General features: G+C 47.9%; 6 protein-coding genes across 6 annotated transcripts; 1 reads left to right on the top strand and 5 right to left on the bottom strand.

Moving 5' to 3' along the window:
- Nucleotides 1–115: 115 nt before the first annotated feature.
- BDV27DRAFT_126149 (uncharacterized protein) lies at nucleotides 116–1,562 on the bottom strand. The gene has a single exon (XM_032066488.1). The coding sequence runs from the start codon at nucleotides 1,395–1,397 to the stop codon at nucleotides 132–134; it is 1,266 nt and encodes a 421-aa protein (XP_031928943.1). The 5' UTR covers nucleotides 1,398–1,562; the 3' UTR covers nucleotides 116–131.
- BDV27DRAFT_126147 (beta-N-acetylhexosaminidase) lies at nucleotides 1,543–4,155 on the bottom strand. Its single transcript, XM_032066487.1, has one exon. It carries the CDS (start codon nucleotides 3,832–3,834, stop codon nucleotides 2,032–2,034), a length of 1,803 nt encoding a protein of 600 aa, XP_031928942.1. The 5' UTR covers nucleotides 3,835–4,155; the 3' UTR covers nucleotides 1,543–2,031.
- Nucleotides 4,156–5,815: 1,660 nt separating this feature from the next.
- Nucleotides 5,816–6,387, bottom strand: BDV27DRAFT_156518 (uncharacterized protein; the record flags this gene model as incomplete). The annotated part of the gene is made up of 2 exons (XM_032072349.1): nucleotides 5,816–6,039; nucleotides 6,201–6,387. The coding sequence occupies 2 exons, from the start codon at nucleotides 6,385–6,387 to the stop codon at nucleotides 5,816–5,818; spliced, it is 411 nt and encodes a 136-aa protein (XP_031928941.1).
- Nucleotides 6,388–8,888: 2,501 nt separating this feature from the next.
- BDV27DRAFT_126143 (dihydrodipicolinate synthase family protein) lies at nucleotides 8,889–10,056 on the bottom strand. The gene is made up of 2 exons (XM_032066486.1): nucleotides 10,021–10,056; nucleotides 8,889–9,965 (listed from the first exon to the last, which is right to left on the bottom strand). Exon 2 carries the CDS (start codon nucleotides 9,935–9,937, stop codon nucleotides 8,987–8,989), a length of 951 nt encoding a protein of 316 aa, XP_031928940.1. The 5' UTR covers nucleotides 9,938–9,965; nucleotides 10,021–10,056; the 3' UTR covers nucleotides 8,889–8,986.
- An 813-nt stretch (nucleotides 10,057–10,869) lies between these two features.
- Nucleotides 10,870–12,867, top strand: BDV27DRAFT_99083 (acetyltransferase SAS4-like domain-containing protein). The gene is made up of 2 exons (XM_032078153.1): nucleotides 10,870–11,740; nucleotides 11,796–12,867. The coding sequence occupies exons 1-2, from the start codon at nucleotides 10,990–10,992 to the stop codon at nucleotides 12,821–12,823; spliced, it is 1,779 nt and encodes a 592-aa protein (XP_031928939.1). The 5' UTR covers nucleotides 10,870–10,989; the 3' UTR covers nucleotides 12,824–12,867.
- A 1,253-nt stretch (nucleotides 12,868–14,120) lies between these two features.
- On the bottom strand, nucleotides 14,121–16,116 carry BDV27DRAFT_171366 (neutral amino acid permease; the record flags this gene model as incomplete). Its single annotated transcript, XM_032075581.1, has 8 exons — nucleotides 15,832–16,116; nucleotides 15,682–15,768; nucleotides 15,299–15,630; nucleotides 15,105–15,248; nucleotides 14,838–15,052; nucleotides 14,593–14,790; nucleotides 14,385–14,532; nucleotides 14,121–14,188 (listed from the first exon to the last, which is right to left on the bottom strand). Exons 1-8 carry the CDS (start codon nucleotides 16,026–16,028, stop codon nucleotides 14,121–14,123), a joined length of 1,389 nt encoding a protein of 462 aa, XP_031928938.1. The 5' UTR covers nucleotides 16,029–16,116.
- Between the last annotated feature and the right edge of the window lie 1,786 nt (nucleotides 16,117–17,902).

Here is a 17,902-nt window from a genome sequence, read left to right as displayed (position 1 = left end):
CATTGTAATACAATACTATCATTGTCTAAAGTCATCAAGCTTTCAGTACATTCTTGTTTATGTTTTCATGATAGCATTTGAGATATGTTGAGATACGTATCAAGAAATTAGAACTCGATAAGGCAATGGATTCAACCAAGCCTCTCTGTCCAGTTGGGCTTGACTGTTCCCTTAGGATCATACTGCCAGGCATACCAGAGAGCGGTAAGCGTCAAAGTAGCGAATAATAACACAAGATTTCCCAAAGCTTGTAGTTCGGGTTGAGAGATACCAGAAGATTGCATAGGAGGAAGAAAAAACAATTGCCTTCGCAGCACCGGGAACCTAGATAATCCGAACGCACACATAAGCCCGCCTCCCCCGACTGATAGAATGAAGAACATCAGTTTAGGCAACCAGAAGATAGCCATATCATATGCTTCAAATGATCTTGTCATGAATGGAACGACAAAGAACCACCCTAAGACCAAAAAGCTAGACCCCCAGGAGATGATTGTCATGGCCAAGCCGGTATATACTATAGGTAGAACCAGGGCAGGCTGACTTGGTAGCATTCTCGCTAACCTCTCGTACAATGTGCATTTAATCGTACTAAAATCTGGTGGGAGGATCATGAGGAGCAGTGGATATCCTGGGGAGGGGGAGGGATGCACGTAGATTTCAGTACCCTGGGTATGTAACCATATTCTGGGTACATAGTAGGCACCCAATACGCTCAACAAGAATACCGTCAGACTGAGGGCTTGAGATGGTCTTGATGTTTCTTTCTCCACCTTACACAAGATCTCCCCCCAGCATGTTGGCATTGCCCAGACCAGGAAAGCTATATGTGCACTTATCGCAAGGTAGCCCAACCATCGTTCCACAAAGGATAGTAAACGTTGTATCCCCTCGGATATAACTGGCTGTGGCTCAGCTGTCGGGGGGTCCTCCACGAAGGGGGCTCGTAAACTAAGAAGCTCGATGATGACAAACGAGGTGAGATAACAGTACCCCCATGATCTTGTCCACGGAATGCCTTGCATAGCGGTAAGCTTGAGAGCTTGTGAGAGGGATCCTATGAGAAACCCCAACCAACGGATTATGGTTAACTTCTCAAGTTCCCGTATCGTTTCGGAGGGCTCGTCCTCTGCATTGTCAATCGCAGAGAAGCGAATGGAAAGGATCATTTGGGCGGCGAGGGATGGCGATCTTCCGCTGATCCAGTAAATCGCAAAACGAAATAGAATTGCAAGACTATCAGCAGCGCAGATGAACGGCGATCCACGGAGATATGTCCTGAGCCTTGGGTGGAAACCGCAGACTCTGCCAGAGGGCTGAAACATGGTTACCAGGGCAAGTGGCACAAGTGCCCAAAAGGCGCTCTGCCAGGAGACTTGGGGTGATGGATCCACCATTATTTTATGATGAAGAAAGTCTCAGAATGATTTTGCTCTCGTGGTGAAGTAACTGACGTCGTCGTCTTGGAAAAGGGGGAGAAGAGTGTGGGTTCTTATGATAGCTCAGTGTTGCTCAGCCTCGTTCTGTACCTCTCCAGAGAAGGCCACACACCGCACGTTCTCATTCAACGTATCGCAGCACCACAAGCTCAACTTATCGTCGAGGTGGTTTATTCGTATTGACGCCTTCCTCACTCACCACGACCCATTGCGGATTGGGTCCGTGAAACTTTTTGACACCCAAACTCTTCTTGCCTAATCAAGTTTCCTATTTTTCTTTCCTATTAGTGTTGCAGCGCCTTGCTTACAAAATCCTGTATATTGACTACCATAATTCCCATATAAAATGGCGCCTTCTAGACCTATATATCTCAACCATGAAGCTTCCAAGGGCTTGTAATATTTCCTGGATTTTTAACACACACCAGCTCCTCGTTTTCATGTGGCTGGTAAGAAGCTAATCAAAATTAGATAAGTAACACTGAAAACCTGACAAAAGGGTGGTATCCGAATTGTTGGTATGTACATCCCCATGCTATGCTTAGCCACCCAATGAACCAAAGCACACGAGTAATCAAGTGAGCAACTATGTCTACTGAATCGCAGTTTGGTTACGGTAGAGATCGCAGGCGTGAGGATGTTGCAGGCAATACTTCGGAACCAGAGCTTGAGCCTGAACACCATTCGCAACGAGGTATTCACGGAAGTTGAGGATACGCTGAGTCATCTCCGTGGTGCGTTTCTTGCCATCGGCGTCGCGGTTTCCGGACCAGACGAGCTCTGCCAGAGCTGCAGCCCGAGGCCAGAACATGCTGGACACGTTAATATCATCAACTTGCTCGCCCCAGAGAGGAGCTGTAGCGCCAATGATATGCTTGGTTTGCGCCTCAGTGAGGTTGAGGGTGAAGTCGTAATCGTAGATACGTTGCCAGGTTTTGTAAGGGGCGCACCACGATCCTCCATTGCCTCCATAGTTGAAATTAGGGGTATTAGCATCTGGGTTGGACATCACATTGTACCGCGGGTCATTGGTGACGAAGCCTCCATGACCACAGTCCAGGTACAGGAAGTCAGAGGATGATACAATGACGTCGTAACCTCTAGCTGTCAAGTTCGAGATGTACTCTAGACCATTGTTCCAGCTCTGCATTACAATGTTCTTGGGCACATCATGTGCATTCTCCGCGGACAGCGCAATGTCCTCCCACATAACCAGACGGCGTTCTTGGCTGTAGTTCTGGAAAATAGGCACGGCATGATCAACCCAGTATTGAGCCAGGTCGTGGTACGTACGCGAGGGATCCTCGGCAAACCACTTAGTGACGTGGGTGCTAAAGTTGAAGCAGTTGGGTTGGATTTCGTCTCCTCCGACATGGAACCAATGGTCAGGGAAGATGTCCGACAGTTCCTTGTAGACATTGCCGACGACCTCGTAAGTTTTGTTGTAGATGATGTCAAGCTGACCCGGATTTGGCTCAACTGCGGTATGGAGAGGCCAGTCATCATTGGACCACCAGGCGTCTGTGCAAGTAACCATTTCGGGGTCAACTTGCTTCCAGCCTGAGGAGGAGTGACTTGGCATGTCAATTTCAGGGATCACACGAATACCACGAGCCCGAGCATAATTGACAATGTTGCGAACATCATTGCGCGAGTAAATCTCATGGGGCGAGTAAGCATCTTTGACCATCTCGGGATAAGCGTCGACCCAGATAGGCCAAGACTGCGCATCATCTATGTGCCAGTGCAAGACGTTGAGCTTCGAAAGGGACATGCCCTCTAGCTGTTCGAATATTTTGGGCAGGGTGACGAAGTTACGACCCGTATCAAGCATGATTCCACGGTAGGGATAAAGCGGAGAATCTTTGATGCTGACGGGCTCTTCGATAATCAAACCGCCGTGGCCATCAGATATGACCAGCTGTTGGAGTGTGGTGAATGCATGCAGAGCACCCCAGACGGTCTCGGCGTTGATCGTGATGCTATCCGAATCTTCCTCAACATTGAGCGTGTAAGACTCATCAACACCGTGCTGGAGATCGGCCTCTGTGTTTTCGACTTGTACATTAACATATTGTAGTGAAGTTGAGGCGCGCTTCGTTTTTCTGGAAGCGCCCGCTGTAGGGGTTGGGAAAGGTTCGAAGGAGGAGATGGGAGCTTCCGTGGCAGCGGGAACCCATCGTAAGGCGACTATGGTCTCCCATGCACGAGACCATGCATCGGACACAATACCATCATGCGAGTCAGTTTCGGTGCGCAGCTGCAGCTCTCCAGCGATGGATTTGGGACCGGAGGAACCCCAGGAGATCTCACGCGGAGCCGGTAAGGGATTGACACCGACGGCGACGGCTGAGGTTGCCGTGAAGAGCACGGTGCAGATCCCGGAGATCCGCATAATTGAATGATATTGTTCGAGTCAACCCCTGCGTAAAGAGTTGATTATCGCATAAGGGAATAAAAAAAGAAATTGAAGGGAAGGAAATTTGAAAGCAGAAGTGCAGTAGATAAGGCTGTGGTTGAGGGAAAGGCGAGCTTAAAGGCTAGACAAAATAATCGCTACTAGTGGGTTCACTCAAGGGCTGGTAAATGTCGATCCCTTTCTCCGTTGGCATTCCATTCACCATCCTTCTCATTTAATCAAGAACCTGCAGCGGAACAGAGGGATCGAGGCTCGGTTCGAGAATGAGACCCAGGATTCCGAAGGAGCGCCTGAAAGAGGCTTAGACCTGCACATCATTGTTTATCTTCCCTTATACCGTACCATTACCGCCCCCAATGAGGGGACTTGGGTATAGTAACCGTACCAGTAGGCTGTCGCACTGCGGCCACAACAGTATTAAAAGGTTACATTTGGTTACAAGTGTAACACTCATCATCCCCCTTCAATTTCATCCGGTATTATAGAACGTCTGCCTATAGAAGATGAAGTCTTTAATTGAATGATACCTCCCCCTCTCCCCTCTTTATCCTTGTGTTTTGATTCCCCCTCTCTCACTTTGAACTGCTACAGTGACATCGTTTGGAGACTCCGTCTTCAATTTCCTTTATTGACAGATCACTTTATTGTTACTCTATTGTTCCCCGGACATTGATCGAAATGAAATGTGGAGACGTTCCTGACCCTTCCACTTCCCACCCCCCACCCGCCAACACAACCATGGATCGAAGAATCTTATGACCAGTACTCGGTATTAAGTACACAGTATACTATTCTTTTGCATTGCCACTCTACTAACGAGTCAGAGCAACCTGAACAGTTCCATTATCAGTCATTGCAACTTTCCATTCCTCCCTTGAAACTTAAACTGGCTGTCAATCCTTAAAGTACATTTTTTTTTTTCACGAATCACCCAAGCGAGCTTCTAATAATAAACCACCGGCTTGCGCTCGTGTACTCATGCGAGTCAGGAATCAATTCGTGGCCCAAGCACAAATAAAACTACCCAACAGATACCTACAGCGGATGTTAATGTGAGATACATGTCTGGACTGAAATTTTGAACGAACCAAGACCCACGTGAGGATGGCACGCCTTACAGTCGAATTAGCAAATCATGGACGAGATTCAATCAACGTTTCTATATTAAGAGGGAGTGGTTGTCCGCCTGCTCCCACCGATGTCTCCACCGTCCTTCATGTTGCCGTGGAGAACTCACGTAGGAACTGGAATGTAAGCCGGTTTCCAATTCGGTGCACGGTTCACCTCCATACTTTGTCAAAGACCCACGCATGAGACTTGGAGATACAATTCAGGGCATGCTATTACAACTGAATGTGCTCCGACTTGACTAGAATCAAGGATTGCTGAGCTACAATGAATGTAGGACCGGTAACCAAGGGTATCTTTTCACCGACGCTTCTACACAATATGGGGAAGAAGCTTGAGAGATCTCCATCGGTAATCGCGCATTCCTGTACGATGCTTGACGAACTACTTTCGGTGGAGATCGGTTTTACGCCCGCCACTACATATTGTTCCACTATCGGCACTTGAACCGATGGATTGACTTTAGAGAACATTGTCTCAGTGAACACACTATTACGGACTCTTGAGCAAAGCTCGCTGTATAATATTGACAAAGACCCTAGATTCACATTTGCTCTACGCTTTATCCCACTTTACAACTCCAGTTATTAGCAATCACCCGCCTGTGACTCTGTGAGAAGACATCTACCCCATCTGCATTTGTCAAAGAAGTCATACAATCATTCACAGACTGTTCATTGGGAGCGGAGCTAGTCATTATACGTCAATCTACTATGATAAAAATACACTATTCATACATTCCACCCATCACACTCCTCTCACCACGAAACCTAAAATAATCTGCATAGCGAGAATTGATTAATGACAAGCCTGCCTTCAAGCCTTCAACCTAAAGTAATTCCACGGCAACGGAGCCAAAAAGCCAGCCCCCATAGCTGCCACTGCCGCCGCCCAAAATCCCGGATCGCCCAGCATAACGACAACCCCCAGTAAGATGGTAATCCACGACATTCTGCACAGACTCCATAGCTAGAATAGAAATGAAGCTCATCCCACAGGCAGTCTTGAAGGCGTGCTTCCAGGGAGGCCTATCCTTTCCACGGACGAGGAGGACTGTTTCGAGAGTCAGGGAGGAGATGAGGGCTGATGCCACTTTGTTCATCTTATTCATTCATATCTGGTATACATGTATGATGATCGAAAGGGATACAGAGCGTTTAACTCTCGCCACTTTATATACTGTTTTCCAGATTGTAGTATGTATCTAAACTTACTAGAAACCCCCATAACAACCCCCATTCCCATCTCAGGACAAAAGCTCTGTAACAGCCGTAAGGCACTAAAGTCGCCCATTGTACAGCCGACAAGCAGCGGAGGGTATTCACACCGGCTCTGGACCAGGTCGACTTGTCTGTCCAAAAAGCTAGTCTTGATATAGATGGTGGTGTCGTACATTTGCATGTTGATTGAGACTTTTTACATGTCGACAGCGTGGAGACTTCTTGATTGGCGATATGGTAGGCTTTTCTGCTAATGAAATGATCAAGTTGTACTTTCGGGATTCTGGAACATGTAATCCTCCCAGGGAAGGGAACTGGGGTCCTCATTTTGGAATTCATGGGTTGTTATTATACACTGTAGGGATTGTAGGACGGTGGTTTACATGGACTTGGACCCTTTATACTAAAACCCCAAGCCACCCGAGCCATTCCTGAGCGCTTCCTGCCGCTTACCGACGGATTGTTGTATCTTCTAGTAGAATAAATTGTACACTCCTTGAGTTGTCTCGTTGAATAGTGTATCTTTTTGGGAGCTTTAATACCGGGGTGAGGTTGTCATAAATAGCAATTATTTCTTAGATCAAAAACCACCATGAGGTGTTTACTATATAACCATGAAGTATGTGTTGTTTCAGAACTGAAAAGGACATCTTTGGTAGAGATATTAAGGTTGCGATACGCAGGTCTCAAATCCCTTTCCCACGGTCTGGGGGTTTCATGTGGTTCAAATAAACAGCTCAGCTACCACCTTTCTATACAGAATTAGCTTTCTTCAGGGCGGTCAAGTACATGTACTTGAACCCAGCTACGCTTACATTGTCTTAAAAAGCTCTCCATGTTCACATTTCTAAAAAAGAAATACCTGAAAAGGATATGGTAGAACCAGATATTGTGCTACATGCAATGGCCACAGACAGCCCTGAAAGTGACCTGTGACAGACAGACCAATCCCCGAGTCATGCTGCAGTCGAATGGGATACAAACCCGAGTATAGTGCTGTGCTATGACCGGAGCAAGATGATGGCGCTGTCAGTGACGACACCACATTTTGCTAGCGGGCACCTGGCAGAAGATAAACCTAAAGCAACCCATGTGACTCGAATGCGCCGTTCAATATACGTCGTTTGGGTTGTGTTGTTATACGCCACTCTGCTTCTTTTCTCCTGGATCGTTACTTGCAAACTTACGTATCGTTCCATCGCGATGGATCATTATGGTGCCAGTAGCAGAATTTATGAGTATTTCTATCCCCGAAGAGACTCACGCAAAAGATTATCAGAACGAAAGATAATATAGGCTTACCCAGATCATCCAGTCTGTTGCCGGCGTGTTGACTATTTTTTTGATGTCCGTAGTATACTTAACACTGTACTATGCGACCACCAAGCATCACACTTCGCCAGATGGTTATGCTAGCAGACAAAGATTAGATAGATATCGCAACATACTCATACATAGCTCAATAGCCCCCCACTTTTCTTGTCTAGGTGGTGGTGATACACGTCACTGAAGGGTATTATCTCCTCTTTACAAGAGATCTTTCTCTCGACGGAGGGCATGTCCATTGGGAATACTTTGAAGGTTAATTATGATGCAAGGGTTGGTTCCTATAACCCGCCGATCTCATTTGCGAGGATAATTGTCGTCGTGTCTATGCTGAAACGGATTCATTTGTTGGGGTTGTTGGCGACGGCATGATGGTCAAGGTGAATATGTTGTTTCGCTGGGTGGATCGGGGTGCTTACAGAAGAAGAAGGGTTATGAAGCGTACGATAGGAAGGCTTTGAGGAAAAGAAAGCTCAAACAAGACATAAAAAAAAATATCTATATACTTAATTAACAAAGACAAACACTATATTATATAGACTACCCTGCTTAATCCTCCGACTGAATCAAGCCTTAGTAAACCTACAAAATTATAGAGTAGACGAATCTCAGCAGTCCAGTACAAAGGCGTTTCATTATACCAATTTGTCGGAACATGAGAAATGCAAGAGTTTCACATTGTCCGGAAATTATTCATACTAGCATGACAATATAACACCGAATTAGAAAAGGTCGAGACCAAGAAAACGTATCAGGAGGATGCGCATGTGAAACGTTCTCAGAAAAGAAGGACCCGAAACACTGTAGGACAGCATTGGAATGATTGCCGAAGATGAATGGCGCGCTGGCATATCCAAGCAATCCTCTATCTGTTTTCCTGAGGCGTTTCCTCAGAGTGGAGGAGACCTTTGGTCTTGTTCGCTTTGCTCAGACATTGTCAGCACAGTTTCATACATAGCATGATACGCACCCAGATCCACTTCAACACTTTATGAGAAGTATGTTTGTCAAAGGTAATATGATATCATAGTTGAACTTTGATTCTGTATCCATGTTGTGAACTTTAAGCTTTGACGAAGAGGTATATTAGGGTTTAGTCACTGGTTACTCACGTGCTAATTTTTTATCATAATCAGATAGGTATAAGGCAGACAGCATAGGTGTTAGTTTACATCGCATGACCAAGAATGATCTTTCTTTAGGCTTGTATTATACCGTATTACTATATCCTTCAACCGGGGAAAGGAATTTCATGCTTGTTCATGTTGAAACGGGTTTGAGGGAAATGACTTTGCATGAGGCTACACTGGTTCTCTAAGTTTGTTGCAAGTGTGTGTTTTCGTCTTCAGCCCTTAATTGATGTCAAAAATGAAAATTGATGCACAGATTACGTCGCCTCCGTATCTTAATGCAGTCTGTGTAATTACATGGTATAAATGAAAATCATGAGTATGTTAAGCCTTCTCCAGCCGTCTCTCCAGCTCTATTGCTTCGCTGAATGCTTCCTTCAGAGCTGCCGCCTCCTCGGCCGACGGCTCCAGGCATGGCCGGCGCGGCTGTGCTCCATATCCCCGATAGCTCTGGAGTGCGCTCTTGACTGCCACAAATCCTCCTTTGATCGCATGCCAATCTGCTCGGGCTACGACCGCCTGAGCCGCCTGGGCTTCCTTCACCTTGCCCTCATTGTAGAGCTTCATGACATAGACACACGACCGAGGGATCAAATTGGCAAGGCCGCCGATGATACCTGCACCACCGGCGACGAGGGTCTGGAGTGTGAAATCAGCCGACCCGCCGAACGTCAGGAATTCTGGTTTGGCCTGGGCGGCAATGCGGGCTAATTTTCCGGTGTTACCACATGTCAGCTTGACACCCACAATGTTTGGGTGCTGCGAAAGTGCTAGGATGTCGTCGGAAGTGAGGTCCAGACCGGACGATGCACCGGGGAAGTTGTAGATCAAAACCGGGACGGGGGATGCGGACGCCACGGCGCGGAAGTGGTCGCGGAGGGCCTCGGTGCTGACCAGGGACTTGTAGTAGCATGGTGGTAAGACCAAAGCATAGTCACCTCCAGATTCGCCGGCATCCTTGCACAATTGAATAGTTTCACGGGTGGACGAGCCACCACATCCGACGATGACCGGCATCGACTCGGCGCCATGGGTGTCCAACGCCCGACGGGTAGCTGCTGTGATTGTCTTCCGTTCATCTCTGTCTAGGTGAACTGCTTCACCGTTACTGCCTTGTACGACTAGACCGGTGACTCCAGACTGGGCGAGGTAGGCGGCATGTTTCTCAACGGTGGGAACATCGACATCTTCTTCGGGGCCGGCGAAGAAAGCGACCGTTGGGACGTAGAAGCCGGGGGTCAGAGCGCGTTTTGCTGATATTCCGATTGGAGCCATAGTGATGTGACTGTGAAATCTAGGGTCGCTAAACGTCCATTAGTGAAAGAGCACTACAAGTTAGTTGGTAAAGTTGGACCTACCGGTGAAATGAGGTCACAGGAGAGGAAATCAAAAAAAAAAAAACACGATAGGGAAAAGAAAAAAAAAAGTAATTGATAGGAAAGAAGGAGGGGCGACAGGATTAAAGAACAAAAGGTATGAGGAGAAGGAAATGTGGTTCCAAAGAGGGGGGCTCGCATTCAGTGGCACCGCATGTCCAGTATAGTTCCTTTCATGAGCCTATGATGCGGATGATTATTCGCAACCCCCACGCACCCCACAGAAGGAGGGGAGGAGATCCGATGGGGCTCATGCTTGGAGTTTATTGATGAAGTCAAAGTAAGGAAAATTCCCCATGCCACTGCCCCCACGTTTCTTGTCTTGGTCTGGGGTTCAAGGCAATTGAAACTGCCATTCGGGGAATAATCTTCGTGGATTATGATCAGGGAAAAGGACGAGTGCCGGAATAAAGTCCGAGAGGAGGAGTTGAACACATTATTTTTCTTGATAGTATAAATGCGACGCAAAGATTTTCGAATTGAATGGGGATTGTTGTACGTTATCCGTCGAAAGACGTATAAAGTGACTGATTGATAGAGAAGACATGGAGAAAGCTATGGGAATGAATGAATAGAAGAAGTAAATCTACTCATTAATTACTTAAACCAAAATTAATTTGCTCTGGGAATCAGGAGTTGCTGTACCGTTCGGTTCTGGTATTGTATTTTTGAGCACCCATACATACTGTACCATACCTCACTAACACTTCCTACATTCCTCATCTTGGAGTGAAATGGCCGGAAAAAGGGAGTCGCCAAGAATAGAATACGGTAATGACGGGTCACAGAGCATCCCAAACAGCGCGACCGCAGCGTCAAAACTTCCCCAACAAGAGAAACAAAGAAAAAACACCCTGAAGATCCGGATGAAAGCGAGGCTTCTAGCTTGGGACAGGGGGACCGTATGAGACCGACCTTGCCTGCCGTCAATTTCCGCCATTGAAATCCCCAATGACCTCGACCGTCATGGCTGTTCGGTCATCTCTGCGCGTTTCTGTGCGACAAGAAGAACCCCCCAACGACGACGACGATGACCACAGTCGTCCATCACCGTCGAAGCGCCCTCGTCTGAATCCTCCTCCCTCGTCTCGTCGGCGCAAGAGCTCTCCTGACTTACTTGATACGACGACCGTGGACAGTCCCTCCAAGACCACCCCCAATAATAAAGTCGCTCACATCCGGCGCGCCCCCTCTTCCCTTCCGCGCCGTTCCTCTGCGCGCCGACCGCTTCTCTCACCCTCCTCCCATCATCATCCGCCCTCCGACACCCCACACGCTACACATCTCCGACTTCACCGCAATGAGACCCCCGCCGCCCCCCCCTCGCTCCTCTCGCGTGAATCGCCTGATCCCTTAGATACCATTTCTCCCGCGACCACGGACATCAGACGTTATTTCGCGAAAGCTACTCCTTCCACTGCCACTACTACCCCTTCGACTCGCAGACGTCGTGTTGCCGATGCGGATCCTTCTCCGGAGTCCGCCACAAAAAATCAGGTCCAGGTGCCCTCTCAACCAACGGAGTCGCCCAACGAGAAGACTGCGACTCCGTTGGAACAACCAACATCGGCGCAAACCACACCGGCCGTGCGGGAGCGCCGATCGCTTCGTTCGCACGATGGGGGTTCCAGAGCAAGAAGCGAGTTGGCTCTGTATTTCCCCAACTACGAACAATTGTTGAGCTTAGAGCCGCCGAAGACGGGTACGCTCCAATGCCTGTCAAAGCTTTTGAGAGCTACAGACTAACTCGCTTCTAGAGTTCCTTGCGGTCCATACTGCCATCAAATTGATCGATGATCATTCCGAATCCCCTATCTCCTCGTCAGATCTCCCCGCGCCCGACACAGACACCCCGTTCGGGAACCCTCTACTCCAGCTACATGACTGTGAGTCGATCAGTCTCCCCGAACCGCAACAAAGCGAACCTAGTGATACTCCCGAAGAGGACCCCCTGAATGAAGGCGCATACTTCAAGGCTCATCGGCGAAACGAACGGCAAGAAAAACAGCTGCGGAATATTGAGCGCGAACGGGCCCAACATGAGAAACAACAGCTGGATCGTCTACTGGACGAATTACAGAGTCACGACTGGCTGCGCGTGATGGGAATCACCGGTCTATTATCCGACCAGGAAAAGAAACAATATGAACCAAAGCGAGACCACTTCATTAAGGAAATCTCCGCCTTGATTCAGAAATTCAAGATCTGGAAAGAAGAAGAGAAGCGACGCAAGGTCGAGAAGGAGAAGTCTGCCGCCGCCGCCGCCAATCCTGCATCAAATGCGGCTGCAGAAGCCCAGGACAGTACGACACAACAACTACAGGCCCCTGGCATCCCAGACTCCGAAGCGGAAGACTCTCCCAGCGTGTCCCTATCGGACGTTCCAAGCTACAGTGAGCCCCCCGATATCAATGATGTAGATGCCTGGGCCGCCCGCCAATTGATTCAGGAAGCTCGGTCCGCAACAGCCGGGAAGAAACCGAAATCAACGGCGTCAGAAGGGCGGAAGAAAGCCAAGCCCATGGAACCGGAGATGCTGCAACCCCTGCCACCTCCCGTGGATGATAAGAAACCATTTACTTCGTTTTATGCCAAGCGTCACCTGCGGGACACGGCACTGTCGGCGCATAGGAAGGGCCGGACCCGATTCGCCTTTGGCTGTCCTGTTCCGGAGATGGAAGAGCAAGACTTTGATTTACCGCCAGAGATCTTGACACCCGAGGCGATTGACTCCTGTCGACGGAAACGAAGACGGATGAAGCGGGCTAGTCGGGGGTCAGAATAGATTATTGATTGTTGTATTATTAGAGAGTAATTGCATTCGAGAGTTTGCATCGTGGCTGGCCACAATACTGTGTGATAGTAAAGCTTTATCCGATCATTAGATGAGTGTATCCGTAGTATGACCAACACGTTCACTACGTGACATCAAGACCCAACAGTCACTATCGCATAGCACGCCGTGATTGTCTACTGCGCAACTGCCATGCAAGTGCGGTATTCCGTCCTAAAATAGAATGAAAACCATGATATCAGGGAAATAACCTTATCTGGTTAGCGTCATCAACTTGAGTATGTCCTTCCAACAACGTCTCCTGAAAGTAGCATCATGCAGCCAGGAGAGATACCAACGGCAGAGCAGGTGTCTCGATCTAAGTGGATGAGGGGTTGGAGATTGCTAGTCCTGAAAGCTGGTCAATGTACCTTTTACCCTGTATCAAAAGACAGACAAGAGGTTATGATATCAGGTCATGCTAGGATAGCCCTTTGGAAGAATATGATTAACCTCAATATTGCTAGATGGGTTAGTCCAGATACCGAACGAAGGGAACCAATGCCCTGTCTGCTATAGTCAGTTCAGTATATTTAATACTAGCACAAAAAGAAAGAAGTACCTGTTTTAGTGCTTGTTGAGCTATATACCTTTGAAGTTTACGAGCAGAATGTTGCGCTCTTTTGATATACCAGTCATTCTAACACATCTGAATATTCATTTTGATATGATTTGCGCCGAGTAAAAGAGGTGCATCAGACCCCGCCAGACTACAAGAGGGGAGGTAGAACCATCTTCCAGAGTAACAGTGGGAGATCTAGAAGTCTTTACCTGCTTCCTTTTCTCAATATAGGCCTCTTCGGGGCCTGTATGCTGAAGCCAACTCGCAACCTCTCGGTACCCATTAGTCTGCAGTTGGTATTCAGTAACAGAAGTTTATAGGTCTGCTGGGATGTAATACTTAGCTTGTCTAACGATCATCCTCGACTTTTTATTGTGTATCTCGAGGTATTCGCTGTATAGGAATGAGTGACCTTGGAACAAGTCGGTACTTGTGTGATTATATTGAAGTGGGTTTGTGCGCGAAGCTTTGAGAGATGTTTAGGTGGGTTGTTTATCAGGCATGTAGATCGAATATGCACACAGCGAATAAAGGGCGCGTCAGTGGCTCAGGAAGCGGTGATCTGTGATGTGTGGAAGACTCACTGAGCAAATCCCTGAGTACCCTTACTAAAGCGGCAGTGTCCAAGAGAGGAAAACCACAGTCGTTCTAGAAAATCTGGTATAGATAGGTACATATATACAATAGTCATACCATCACATAGTTACAAACGCCACTGAACCCATTCCCATATCCACCGTATATATATACGCACGCTGTATCGCATAAAAACAAGTCAAGACCCAAATCCCGAACCTTTACGCATTACTCGCACAAGAGAAACTTGCACTACTCGGGTCATCATGGATGGCTTTACCAGAGACATAAAGACCGAGGCCACACTGTATATTCATGAGCTACTGACCTGTCGAAAATGGGTACGGGGGTTGGGGCATAGGATAATTAGCTAACTCACAAGTATGGCAGCGACAGCAATAGCCATCAGGTTCACGAAGGTAAGAAGGATTTTCTTAGGAGAGGAGAACCAGAGACCCTTGTTCATATACAGCCAGAACATTCCGCTTAGGCCGAAGGTGAACCAGCTCGCAAAAAGGGAAGTCTGTAATTGCTGTTAGTGTACGGACGATCGTCACTAAAGTTGAATATGCAGTCCACATACGATCAAGCTGAGAAGGTTACTGAAGACAGGAATAGCTTCGGCGATGATCCAGGCGAGGATCCACAAACTCGCAGCAATACCGACCCAGGAGCTGACGGCGACCCAGTCGCGCTTGTGCATGCGGTCAGTGCCACGGAATATACGGATATAGATGTATTTGAAGGCGATGTGGCCGTTGATGACACCGGCGATGATGATCTAGTTTTATTAGTCATTGTGATTGGCTTGGTAGAGCTGCGACTTACAGTTGGCAAGGCAATGCCGTAGGCAACTTTCGAGACGACAGGGCTTGCTGATCCCAGGGCAGGGGAGGCGACGTCAACACCACCGTAGCGGTAGATGACCACGGCTGCAATGATGTATAGGGAGATGTCGATGCTCTGTAGTAAACACAGAGCCTTGGGGAAGTCCCGGGGATCCTTCAACTCGGCGGCAAAACCGAAGAAGGCGGCATGTCCAGCTGATTTCGTTAGAAGAGATTACTGATCTAGCTGAAGTGAATTATAACGCACCGAAAGCAAAAACAATGTTCGTAACAGACGTAAACCCATGGACCAGGTCAGTTTTAACCGTAACCTGCATGCTCCCGCCGCCGGGAGCTAAGATGCCGACACCGATCATGGTGATGATAACAGCAGACAGAATACTGATGAATGCTGCTGCTTGTTAGTAGTCTCTCTAGAATGTACGATCGGGGGTCCCTTACAAACAAGCGATAGCCAGGACATCTTGGCCAGCGTCCGAGGCAAGGACAACACAAAGGATACCACCGCGCCTACCACACCAAAGACAATGGAGCAGGTACCATGCTCAGTGAGGGTGTTCATAGCAATAACGAACGTGAGTATATGGCTGGCCATGATGAACACTAGGAACAATGTCTGGGTAATCCCTAGTAGTTCACGCCCAAACTTGCCCGCAAGCACCTCACCCGCATCAGCCATGTTCGAGATGTGAGGGTATTTCCATTTAAACTGTCCAATCACGTAACCAGTATATGTAGCCAAGGCTCCAAAGAAAACCAGGATAATGAGAGCGCTGTCGATATAATGTCAGTCAATGTAACATCGTCTCCATGAGTGTGCGTACGGGACTAAGCCTAAGCCGGCGACGGCCGCTGGTAAGGAAAGGACACCCAAAGAGACTGTCTCGGCGACCATGAGCAAACCGCATTGCCTATGGGAAGAAGGAATTGTCAGAGATGTTGCTCAGTAGCCGTTGAGATTCCCCAGTACACACCACCACTTCAGAACCTTGTACTTGACTTCGGCAAACTCCTCGTCACCGAAGGCATCTTGCATATATGGGGGTATGTCTTGTTTCTTCTCATCTATGTTGAATGATTCCTGGTCGGTGGGCATACGCTTCTCCTGCTGCTCAACCTGCTCCACATGGTTCGCAGCAGGGGATAGAGAGACAATCTGAGGAGGACTCATAATGACCACCTTTTTGCTATGTAAGGAATGAATAATTTTACTAAAGAAAAGTTATAGCAAGTGGAGCTTGCGTGAGAGCAAGAAAAGAAAGAGAGAGAGAAGGGATTCCCGCTCAGATATATGAAGGAGCTTAGAAGGTGAGGGCGAGCAGAAAAGCTGCCTGATGAGGAAATTGGCAGAGGGAGGGGGGATCGGGAGAAAGGGGAACACTAAGAGGCTGTAAATCTCGCAGCTCAACCTATCTTTGGCTTCCAAGCTTATCTGTTTCGAATCAAGAACGAGCCATACCAACCCCGTATACTGGCACTAACCCCAGTCTCCACCAGGGTAGTAGCCCGTCTCAGTTCACCTGTCATCGGTGGCAAAGATCGCTTGGTTTCAGTGGGTCTCTGCCTGGCCAGAACGAATCATGAATATGCGATGTAATAGAAATTGCCAGTACCAAGTCTGGGCTGTTGGAGGCCCGCAGTCACATTCTGCTGTGGATCTGGGGAAAGATGGAGCGAGGTAGAGGCTGATGACCATTGATGCATGTTGAACACGTTGTCAGCTGTTTGATGCAAGGGGGACTGAGAAATCGATCCAAGTATGTCAAGGCAGATACTACATGTAGAGAGCGTAACTGACGTTCTTTGGATGTCTACTTGTCCTCCATACTCTCGATAGACGGGTTAATTCCGCCCAGGAGCGGTATAAGCTTCGGCATGGCGTCGTGGACGAATGCGGACGGACCCTTAATGTCCGCATTGTATCGAATCATTCAGACTCAAGTAGTATATATGCAGATCTGCCGTCATTGCATGAGCACCGTGACATAATTGCTTCGTTGTGTAAATGTACAGAGAGAGTTAGGATAACCTCTTTGATAAGGGTACAGCTATGTGACTGTTCTAAACTTCTCTACAAATGAAAATGTAAACTAAGCAAACATTATCAGCTTTCTATGCGACATTGTTTATCTATGGAGACGCAGCCAACCCTGCGCTGCTCTAGGTGCAACCCTCCTAGGTGCCCACTGAGTGTACAGCCTTGCTTTAGGTTAAGGGTCTAAAGAGAGTATCTATTGTTAGGAACTAATTGGTTTCGTCTCGAGCAAACTTGCCTCTAGGTTCGTCTTGAGTTCAAATGCTCAACCTTCTTCTAGAAGGATAAACCTAAAAAGAAAGAAAAGGAAAACTTTTCGCGTCAGCGGATAATTTCCTGCAATGATGTTGAAGGTTTAAGCCAAGTGAAGTACTCGTATATACTGCTCGGCTACCCTCGGCCTCGGGAGATGTCCTACAAGGAACACGAAAACATTAATCCCGATTCCGAACGAAAGTTCCTGAGGTTCCGTCAAAAGTATGTACGTACATATGTATAGTACCCTGATCAGCGAAATTTGGGCTTCACCGTAACCATTGATATTCCGAACGTGCTCAATCTCCCCATGGAACGCGTACCCCAGATCGGCTCAACCCCAGATACCAACCCCCCGCTGCGTCTCCAAGACAGCCTAAAATGCACTGGATACTACTCAATGGGGTCTTTTCCCCGGTAATTAGTTAACAGAATCCCCCGTGAATGGACGAAGCAATAATCATTACCAAATAGTTATTCCGAGGTATCTCGAACAAGCTCTCCCGCGGTGCCCGATTGTGGATCGGTTGCGGTGAGTACCGCCTCAACCGACACAGCTTTCATAAATTAAATTGCGGGTATTTCCACCAGGAAAACATCCGGCTCCTTGTTCACGTTCTGGGGTCCGGGGTAGCCGCCCAGTGACTGATGCGCGATTTATCACTATCCCGGGCGAATGGGGAATTCGTGATTCCTATCTCAATCCAATGGTTATCTTTTTCTGGGGAAGTTTCTGTTAGTCATTGTTCCGGTTA

The sequence above is a fragment of the Aspergillus caelatus genome (genome assembly GCF_009193585.1).
Source record: "Aspergillus caelatus strain CBS 763.97 unplaced genomic scaffold BDV27scaffold_61, whole genome shotgun sequence".
Taxonomy (NCBI): domain Eukaryota; kingdom Fungi; phylum Ascomycota; class Eurotiomycetes; order Eurotiales; family Aspergillaceae; genus Aspergillus; species Aspergillus caelatus.
This window is presented reverse-complemented; position numbering and strand designations above follow the sequence as displayed.